General features: G+C 45.1%; 1 protein-coding gene across 4 annotated transcripts in view; it reads left to right on the top strand.

Moving 5' to 3' along the window:
• Positions 1 to 757: 757 nt before the first annotated feature.
• The window catches only part of rcan2 (regulator of calcineurin 2), a 43,838-nt gene continuing 33,586 nt past the window's right edge, over positions 758 to 11,009 (top strand). The window contains exons 1-2 of one of the 4 annotated variants that reach the window (XM_023831615.2): positions 758 to 917; positions 3,639 to 3,856. In XM_023831615.2, the coding sequence (XP_023687383.1) occupies positions 3,641 to 3,856 (216 nt within the window). In that variant the 5' untranslated portion in view covers positions 758 to 917; positions 3,639 to 3,640. Of the gene's footprint in view, positions 918 to 1,005; positions 1,236 to 1,302; positions 1,814 to 3,638; positions 3,857 to 4,981; positions 5,189 to 11,009 lie in introns of those variants that run through there. The other 3 variants (XM_023831617.2, XM_023831616.2, XM_023831620.2) reach the window with 3 other exon arrangements.

Here is an 11,009-nt window from a genome sequence, read left to right as displayed (position 1 = left end):
GATATCCAATAGTCTATTCTTACTAGTAAAAGCTGTATTTGAAGATATCTGTAACAGATTTCACTTCTGTTCTATATCTTCAGATCTTTAACTAAGTCAAGTGACGTCATTCCTATTAGTAAGAACTGAATTACGGATGTCTGAAATGCTCATACCTAAAATTACTATGCTGCCTACTTATTTAATGTTAAAACGGCTTGCCTTAGCTACAAGGTCTGTTATGCAAGCAAACTTAAAAAAAAATGTGTAGGCGCCTCTGTTAAAATTATATTTTAATGTAATGCATGCTTTTGAAGTCATGTGTAGTGTGTGCATTTGCTAATATGTGTGCGTGCGCGCGCTCTGTGTATGTGTATATAAAATTAGCTTTAGTCCTTTAATTATAGATATGGAACATCATTTATTTACAGTTAATTGATTTGCTTTATGACGCTTTGCGGATATGCATATTCCTAATTCCAACGAGGAAATCTGTAATTTTTGTGGGAACCATATTTATAAAATCACTGCCTTCCGTTTTTGGCAAACGGGAGAGATACTCAACAACAGCCGTGTACCGATGAAGAAAGATGCCGCCACCAGTCCTGAGGCTCGGTTCACCTGCTGCACAGCCCAGGCGACATCCCACCGCCGGTGCGACAGCGCTGACGCACCTCCGTCGATCCCCCAGCTTTTTTTAGCCACGGCACGGCAGCATCCTATTGGCCGGAACGCGCCCCCTGCGGACCGAGGCGTGATTCATTACTGGGTAACGCGAACATCACTTGAGCGCCGGAGGCCAGTCATTGGTGACTCGCAGCGAGCGCATTAACGTCAGGAGATCAGTGGCTCGCAGCTTGAACAGCAGGTTCATTCACAAAGCGAAAGTGAGGCGGCAGAGGCACAGGCGGCAGCACCGGACAGCTACAGCAGCGCAGGTGAGCGGGAGAAACGGCTCGCGACTCTCTCTCGCGGGCACGGGTCTCTGCTGGTGACGCAAACTGTAACCACTGTCGTCTTTTTTTCGTTAACGTTGCATGGGAAAAGTGCCCCCCTGCACTAGATAACTTACTGAAGCCATTCAGGAAATTATGCTGCTCTATTTCAAGCAGGCGGAAGCAGAATTTTAGATGTTAATTGGGGTGTTCGGGGTGGTGCGTAATTAATTAAAGACGCTGAACTTAATTTTCCAGCCTGTTTGGCTTGATACAGTGGAGCGAGGAGGACGCGAAGCGGTTAACTGCAAACGGGTTTAAGTAAATACGTCAGTTGACTTTTTGATGATGCAGTCAGTAAGATCACTTGGGTTTTTCTATGATATGTCGGGTTAATGAAGATTTATTGCCGGATAAGGGCATTATCGTTCATTGTTTTTATTGCACGGAGTTTTGCTGCGGGAACAGGTGTATTATGTCTGACTGTCAATGCCGAAATGGAGAACCGGTAACAAAATATTAAAGAAAAAAAAATATTGCAGGGTGTTTTGCCAGCAAGGTCATTTAAGGTATTACACAAGGGGTTTGTCCTGATTATGGGGCGTATTGTAGGATGGATGAAATTGGGGCTGGCGTCAGAGACAAGTCCATCGAGCCTACAAGTTGCACTGTTCACAGTGTTTCCACTGTCCGCGTTTCCGTTTGATCGACCTAATCCTTTGAATGCATAGGAGCACTTTTAACATAGTGTTTTATACATGAAACACCCTGCGCAGTAAAAAAACAGTATAAGTACGGCTTTCTTCCGATCGCATTTGTTTGTGATGTCCGTGGTATTAAAACGGAAATCAATTTTTAATCAGCATGCGGCTGAACGGACATCCCTGATGCTTTTAGAGGTAATTGTTTATTCCTGCTGAAAGGAGTGAGTGAATGACTGAGTGGGTGAACGAGTGAGTGAGTGGGGCAGATCTGTCCGGTTTCGCTCAGGTAACTGGTGCTGGGGTCGGATTCGCACAGATCCCATGTATGCATCTGGAGTCCAATAGCGACGGGTCATTAGGGGGGATGACGTAATGAGTCACATCGTGTGCAGTTTAATTAATGATTCCTGGTAGACACATGTACTTTCATAGTGGATCTACAATAAAGGGCGCTTTCTATACCTTGCCGCTTGCTAATTAATAAAATGCCATATCCCTGTAGTGCGCGAGCTGCAGGAAAAGTTGCGGCCCGAATCTTAGCGCCTTGCAGTTGAAATAAGACCGAAAAAAAAGTTACGGTCCCGTTTCGTTTTCTTGTGATTTTTCCTTTAAAATGTATCGGGTGCGCTACCTAAACGCTAACTTGGGGTTTTTAATTTCAGACCCCGGTTATTCGGATGAATTGCTTTAAGAAACCACAATGGACCATAACAAAACCTACGCAAGAATTTGATCATAGTACTTACTGTGTTGCATTAAGGAGACCAATAAATAACTTCCATTTTCGGTGGGTGACTTTATTCCTGTATTGAGTTCTGTTCTGAAAGGCACTAGTATGAGTAGTTTCATCAGCCCTTGATAGCGAAGTTATGTATACCATTGTTTAAGGCTAGCTTGCAAACAGGCTTATCTAGTGGTTGATATAGAAATTAAATGGGGTCATCTGGAACGTTGCAATTTAATCAAGTGTCCGGTGATCTCTTCATTTCATTAGCCTTTGGTCTATTTTTAGCACAGTTTATTCAGTGTGGGAATGATTTAGACAAGCCCAGGTCCTCCATTTATGGCTGCATGGTGTGGACATGCTTGTGTGTGTGTGTGTTGGGGGGGGAGGGATGGAATGGGTCATTGATCCCAAAATAATTTCTGGTATCTCAAGCAGTAGACGAAATGCTAATAAAAGTGACACCCTACTGGTGGACACGCCCCGTCAGGGTTAGGGTTAGGCTTTGATGGACTTGATGGCGTTGCTCGGAGAGGAAGTGGCCATGTCTGGATTGGGACAGGACAGTAAGTGGGCCTCCCAAGCCCCCCCATCCTTAAAGGATCTAATTCGTGTAAGGGCAATCATTCACTGCTGACATTTGCTTGGGGGCACTGTTTTTAAAATCAGGCACTGTACGGGACAGCCACTGCTGCATTATGGGCAACCAGTGAAATGGTCTCCAGTCAGGATGGCAAACAGAATGACATCTGAACATGAGGCTGGGCCTGGAGCTGGGAACTTTAATGATGGAAACAAAGGGGTTTTTGGCAGAGGTGGAGTTGGGGACACAGAAAGGCAAACAGATGGGGGATAGGCAGGACATGAGAGCCCGGATCGATATGTGGGAGCTGCTTTCAGGGCTGTGCAGAGCGTGGCTGCAGAACACATCAGTTTGTACACATCAGAGGGACTGAGAAACAGGCTAAGTTAGCACACCAAACCCTGCTCATCTGACTCTCTCTTCTGAGCACGCCCCCCCCATCTCATAAAATCATGAAAACATCGATGGGGTCTCATAAGGAAGCAAGCAGCTTGAGGACAAAAAATCAGATAAAGAAAGCAGAGAGGGATGGGGCAGACCCCGCAGAGTGCTAAACTGGCTAAATTTGTGTGATTTAACCTCCCACGGCCCGAAACTCAAATTCATGCCTTGTTATTGACTCCAGAAGAATAGAGGATTGATAACTTGTCACGAGAAGCTCTCTAAGTCCCTCAAGATGTCTGAGATACTTTTTTTCTACTTGTGCTTTTCAGTCATGAAAGGAGAGCATTTGTTCCCCAAGATGAGAAACACCGCGTTCTACCAACACTTTTATCTCCTGGGTGGAGAGGAGCTGCTTGTCCTGCAGAACTCTATTGGAGACCCGTTGCTGGACGACGGACTCCACCACATCACCGACTTCAACGATCTGCCCACCTCCCTATTTGCTTGCAATGTGGACCAGTCTGTGTTTGAGGAGCAGGAGGGGAAGGTAAGACTGAACCATTCGCTTAAGAAATAGGTGGTTTTTGTTGCCTTTCCCCCCCCCCTTTTTCGTTATGTTAGCCAATTGTCAGAAATTTATAGGCTACATAGACCAGAAAAGCCTTTGCATGCATGTAAAGTGAGAATGCAGCTGTGTGACACAGGGTGCGTGCAGAGGTGAGAGTCAGATTAACACAGCCTTGAGTTCTGCTTTAGTATTAGAGAAATGAGTAGAGATGGGGGTTCTGTTTAGCCCTCCTGGAACGCGCACACACACACACACATTTGCTGCCCACGTTTTTGTTTTATTGCTCTGGATTTGTCTTCTTTCGACCCCCAAGGACTTATTCAGAACTGAATGCCCATTATCCATTAAAATCACAATTACAAAATCTCCCCGCTTTCATGAACAGTACTGAGAAGATCTGTATCACGTTGCCTGTGAACGTGGATGCTATGAAAGGTTAAGCCACAGGGCTGAAGTCACCATTGTGTGGTATGGTATGAAAAATATCTTCCCAAGCTTCCGTGTAGGTGTGGTTCACCTGAGTCTTGCTGCCCTGAATCAGTGTAAGAGTGAGTGGGCTGACCCATCTCTCCTTACTCCTTACTACAATGGGGGGGGGGGGGGGGCTATTGTGGGGAAGGTGGAGGGTGGGGTGGGGAAGGGTATCTGATTTAAGCTGGCTTTTTAATTTTACCTGTTAAGAAGATGAAGTTGTCTCCAAATGGTGTTTGCGACCTACGTGAATACTGCTGTAATGTTCAAGGTTAATTTTCTTCACACACTGCAAAAACCAGTAGTCTGAGTCAATTATGCTGATTGGACAGTTCTCCCAGCACCAGCATGTGCGTAATGGCTATTTTTCAAGCGGAAGTCGAAATCCATGTTATGAATCAGTTTAACGAGAGGATTTTGAGGAAGTGACCAGCGTCGGTGGTCATTTCGCACTCGGAGAGCTTCAGGAGTGCTTTTATCCGCCAGGTTGTCATGAAGTGGCCTCTTCCGTGCGTCACGGAGCAATCGGGTACAGCAGTGGGAGGGGGGGAGAGTGGCCAGTCGCATGATGGAGTACGCTACTTTAGTGCCTTGCCCAAGTCATGGGGGACTGCAAAGTGTGGCCAGTGCTTGTCTGCCCTTCGGTGCTGAACGCTCCAGTACCCAGAAGACCTTGCAGCCGGCTGCATCATGTGAGGCTGCCTTCCTTACAGCCGCTTGGAGACTGTCACCTCAAGCCCAGGACAGCCACCCACGGAGCATATTGATCCACAATGTGGGTTCGAGAGGGCAGGGGTGCGAGACTAAAGGCAGGCCGTCAGTAACTCCACTCAGTCAGAGGTAGGCGTCCCTCGCAAGCCTGAGTTAGAATGCAGCATTGAAAGCTTAATTTTCGAATCGGCGGTTAACTCCTGCCCGGATTTCAGCTCCTGGGAAGGGCGTAAACCTTTTGTCTTGAATGCCATCTTGCCCATAATAAGATTCCAGCACTTTTAAATCAATTTACCCTGCTAGCTATTAGATTAGGTGCCACCAGTGAAAATCGAGATAGCATATGAAAGGTCTCAAATGTTTTATGTGTAAGTATGTTACCTCAGGCTTATTGTGCCTCACCAGTCATCACTAACTTTAAAATAAGAAATGACAGAGTAATTTAATACATAAAAGTCCAGACAGAGAAACGATAGAAAATAACAAGGGTCCTTCCTGTAACCTCCACACACACTGAAGACCAGAACAGCTGTACTCCTTCCAATTAAGGTGGAGACGCATTCCGGAATGCCTGTTATTATAAATTCCAGAATCCATTATCATCCTGCATTCCATTATCTCTCACTGCGAGACACTGCGGAATCTTCATTCCTAGATATGAGGGAGGTTGCGTAGCTGCGGGACTTATGACATCTGAAACCGATCCTAACAATAACAGTGAAGACTGACATACTATGGGACGCCTATATCTAACAAAGGACGGGAGTTCCATATGAATATAAAAAGTGATGTAATAAGGGAAAAACTGTTTGTTAGGAAATTAGCTGCCAGATTTAAGTGTTTCAAATTAGATTTGTTAGCTGTAGGCCGAGTGCTTACTGTGTACCATGTCCTGAAGTTGTCTTACTGCTTACTGGGATTATGAATGTAGTCTTGCTTGTTAATGTATAAATGGGAAATGCTGTTGGCTTTCGGTGGTTTGCGCTTGTTGCTGGTGCTAGAATTTAGCTTGCTTGCCCACGGATGTTGTGGGATTGCAGGAAAGCTACTTTCGCCGAGTTGTCCATCAGAGTGACACGACACGGAGGTCTGCTTTGACCACCAAGCAGGAATTAGCGTGATAGTCTGTGATTACGCGACCTTACCGAAAAACTCCCAAGAGATGAATCCCAATGAGTATCGCTGTTGCTCTCCTAATAATAGCTAGCCTGTCTCCTGTGGGGAGGAAAAAAAAACAGCTCAATGGAGAAAAACAGAATTTAAATTTAGTTGTTGGGGTTCCGGTAGCAAAACAACCCTCGACTTTGAGATAATTTTCGTCTTTGGTGCCTTAACCTTGTATTTCTTTGAAGTCAAATCGCAGTGTTTGTGCCTGTTATAGTCTTGCTTGGAGCTTCATGCAAGTCCAAAGACTCCATAACATAGAGCACCAGAATTACTGAGACCTGGTTTATGTTTCTCTGGTGATTTGAGTCAATGGCTTTGGCCTGGGGGGGGGGGTTACTGTTGCTCTGTGCCAGTTTTGACACCTCGAAGGTTGTGGGAATCTGCATAGGCCACATATTTCTGATAAAGGTCCGGTCAAATTTAACCTATTACATCATGGACTGAACACTCACCTCCATGTTGGTTTGCTCTCACGGGTCAAGGATGTGCATTTCAGCTGAAATAGATGGTTCTTTGCGATAAATTGCAATGAGATGGACTAGCATGCTGTCCTTAGTGCACCTGACTGGTGCTTATCCAGAGTGGCTCGGACATCATTTACCTTTGTGGACGGCCTGCTTTTGAAACCGGCTGGGTCGATGGCTTTGAGTCAGCCCATTAAACTGTATCTCAGGCATTGGTACAGGCTCTGTGTGTGCATGTGCTTGAGGGTATAAAGGATTAAGGAAGGTCAGGGATGAGGATTCAGGATGTCTGTGTCTTATATTTTAAAAAAAAAAATTAAAAATTAAAAGCCTTCTGAAACTCATTGTTGTGGGCCTCCTTAAAGATTAGTCATGCTATAGTGTACAATAATGAAGGCAAAGCAAGCTGGTTCGTCTCAAAAATATCACTTCTTTTGTTCTTCTGTGCTGAAAATAGAGAGTTACGACATCAGTGGCACGCTCTTTGAAATGGAAAAATATACATTAGCAAATTAAACTTTGTAATGAGACTTTGGTCAAAGTATCATGTTAGGGTTCTGGATCTTATAGGACCTGAGGCTGCGAGTTGCTTGACAAGGTCACGGCAAATCTAAATGTGAAGGGGTTCAGTTTCATTGTGGTTATACAACACTGCCCCGTTGTATGTTTGGCTTTATATGGGCATATCGTTTTCCTGGGGCGAGCCACAAGACGGGTCTTTGTGTGACGTGGACGGGTCCTGCCGGGGGGGGGGGGGGGCGGTGTGCTTGAGTCGTGCCTCTTCCCCTCCCTAAACCGGTCACCGGCCCGGCCGGGGTCTAAGGCGATTAGCTGAAATGTGATCTTGGTGATGTGACACTCTGTTAAGGGGCGTATCCAGGCAACATAATGAGCTGCGGGAATTCAAAGTGCCAGGTTTATGCTTAAAAAAATGTTGTTTTGTCACAAGAGGCCAGCAGGGATATGCGGAGGTGTGTCGTTGTTTTGCAAACTATGTATTAATCATTAATTAGAAACTTAATTAGAGCCTGCGTGAGCGATGGTGTATGCAGTGTTGTTGTGGGTTGTGATCATGTTTATCGCAGTGCAGTTTAAACACTTAACAAGCTGCAAGCTAGAGTCCCTATGCTGGACATTTAGCATCTCGCTCAGATGAAAGGAGCCCATCATGGGGGGCCCTTTTTAGCTCAGTGACGGAAGCCAGTGTAACAGTTCATGAGGTATACCACCCATCTTTGGTTAGAGTGTTCAAATTCTAGAAAGGGACCTGCAGTTTAACCTTTAGGGATAAAGGGTGAGATAAAGGTAGTAAGCTTTATGGGGGAAACAGGAGTGTAGCACAACTCTGGAGGGAGGTGTCTGACTTGAGTACTCCTAGTGAAGGTTAAGCAACTAGAGAAGGCGGGACCAACCAATCGGATATCTTGGTCCCGCCTCCTCTAGTTGCTTGGACCCACCTCCTCTTCAATCTGATTGGTTATCTCTCTATACCACTCATTTTTGAGTTAGTAAAACCCCTATGAGCTCCATTCATCCATTCTCTGTTCCCACTTGTCCTATTCAGGGTCATGGGGGTCCGGAGCCTATCCTGGAAGCTACAGACACAAAGCAGGGAACCACCACAGATAGGGCTCCAACCCATTGCAGTGCACCCACACCATTTACATTTAATAACTCCAGTTCACCTCTACATGTGTTTGGACTGTGGCAGGAAACCGGAGTACATGGAGAGAACCCCATGACGACCCAGGGAGAACATGCAAACTCCCCACACATGGAGCCATGGCAGAGACTTCAACACTGGTCCTATAGGTGTGAGGCAGTGCATCACCACACCTTTTAGTGAAGGTGTGGTATTTTTGTGGCTAGTCTGCCCACTACTATCTTGTACTCATTACCAGTCATTACTGGATGTGTAGCCCAGCAGCACTGTTACCCTAGTTGGCCCCTAGACAGCTGTATTTATTGATGTATCGTCTACCTCGCTTGCCTGTAACTAAATGTGAATCTCATCGCTTCCCATAGTGAAGTTCATCCTGTAAATGTATTTGTAATATAGCCGTATCAGCAGGTAAAGCATAAAATTAGATATATGTCAAACTGAATGAGTGTCTCCATAATAACAGTTTAAAGTGTACTTTGGTGGCATTCATGGGTGTCCAACACGTGCAGTAAGACCTGAATATAATTCCACCTCCCTTTAAATCAAAGCTAGAATTTCTCTGGCTGCCTGTCCTGGGTTGTCATGAGGCTGTGGCTGGTTTAACAGTGTCTAATGAGTTGATTTACCTAAACCAGAGTTTAGGTCACTGGTCCACTAAAGCTTGCTGCCTTCTTGCATGCTCTTGGTCCACAGCTCGGACATGGGGGGGGGGGGGGCTTGTGGTTTGTTGACTGCAAATTCCAGGTGCTCAACACAGTAACATCTCTTGATCTAAATCATGACCTTTATGTCAAAGTGCCCCTTTCAGCCAGGCACAGATTTTGTGAGGCAATCGAATCAGAGTTGATTTTACTTCAGCCCCGAATGCGCTTGATAACTGTGAACAGATTTTAAGAAGCGGTTTGTAGTTTGAGTGGTGTTCACAGTCAAGCTCACTTATAAACATGACGCAATATCGGTTAGGGTATCGTGACCCTGTCCTTTCCGCTATTATAGAGAGTGAATGGAAGAAGCTGCTGTCTTCTAGAATAGAACTAATTTAATAAGCTAAATATGCCAAAAAATTAAGTCAGCATTCTTCTGTGTGTGTGTGTTATTTTAGCAAATGATGTACTGCATCAACGTAGACTGAACAGAGCCAGACACAATGAGATCTGTTTGTCCTGCAGAGGAGTTGGAAATGACTTGCATACTTAGTGATTTGCTCCTTCTATTTCTTTGTTTCTTCTGCCCCCCCCCCCCCCAAAAAAAAAAAAGCATCTAAGAGATATGTATTGACTTGCCCTTCATTTGACCTTGACAGCTTTTTTTATGATAGTGGTATTTAAAACTAAATCTAAATGTTAATTTCCAGCAATTTATGTGAACAATGTTGAAATCTACTTGGCAATCATTCGGCATACAGGTCTGCGATCACATATTTATCGAGCTAATTTGTGCTGAATTGGTTTAGCTCAACATTATTTTTCAGTTGAGGACTGAAGGTCATAGTGCTCAGCGGGGGCGGTTTTTGAACCTGGTTCTGTGGGAAAGACACATATACAGTTTTTCCAGTAATCATCCCAGTAGAGACAGACGGCCATATTAGCTCAAGTAAAGAAACAATTCATTTAATCAAATGCCTCAGTGCTTCAGATGATTGCAAACAAGCAGGATTATCCATCCACCTTGATGAGGATTAGAATAGACCGGTTTTGATTGACCATGGTAAGTCATTGTTCTCCTCTTTGGGGCTTGAGTCGAAGGTGCACTTTGCTCTTTCCAGAACATACTGAATTTAAATGTTGTAAAATTAAAAATACGACGTTTCGTTTTTACTGGTGCCATTTGTTTTCTTGGGATTCTCCTCTTTCCCGTTTATTGTATAATCTTCTCCTGTAACTCCTCTCCTAAAACCATGAGGCCTTCCCATCTGCAGTCATTAAAGGCTCCAGTCGTGGACGGTGACATACAGGCCGTATCCCGCCATCCGTCAGTGGGCCGCCTGCAGTGTGCAGCTTCACAAGTGCGGGCTGACGCCAGGCCATGACAGGTGACACGCCGCAGCCATTTCGCATTAGTTCAGCAGAGAAAGAAGAGGCCACTTCAGCCTCTCACCGTTTTTTCCTGAACGTTCTACGTTCTATGTGTTTTTGCTTGAGGATTGCTATCCGTGCGATTGCACCTGGTTGTGAAACAGCGGTGGAAATTGCTGGAAAAACGTTAATGTATTTATCACCGGGCATCGCTTGCTTGTGCACAGCTCCCATCAGCTCAGCCTGGATGGGAGGAGGGCAAGTATATATTCAACACCTCCCCCCAAATGAACCATTTATTACCTTTACACACCAAGCTTAGGGCATACGCTAGATAGGATTAATCGTATCTCCTAATGTCTAGTGACTGAAAACTCACATGGGCTTTACATACCTTTAGGAGGTGCTAATTTGGCATCCAACTGAGATATAGGTTTAGGGTGTCTATCATCTCACTAAGGGCAGATGGATGCTGGTCATGTTCCCCTGCAGTTGTTTGCGCTTAGAGTGCATTTGCAGGTCGACTAGCCAACAGCGGGAATTCGACACTTGGGAGGCACAGTGGAAATCCAGACAATGTGTAAATAACTACTTGGGTGTGGTCATGGAAACGTGCACTGCACGATAAAATGTGGTATTAT

Source organism: Paramormyrops kingsleyae, chromosome 19 (assembly GCF_048594095.1).
Source record: "Paramormyrops kingsleyae isolate MSU_618 chromosome 19, PKINGS_0.4, whole genome shotgun sequence".
NCBI classification, from domain to species: domain Eukaryota; kingdom Metazoa; phylum Chordata; class Actinopteri; order Osteoglossiformes; family Mormyridae; genus Paramormyrops; species Paramormyrops kingsleyae.
Note: the sequence above shows the minus strand (reverse complement) of the source record. Positions and strands in the feature narration are given on the sequence as shown.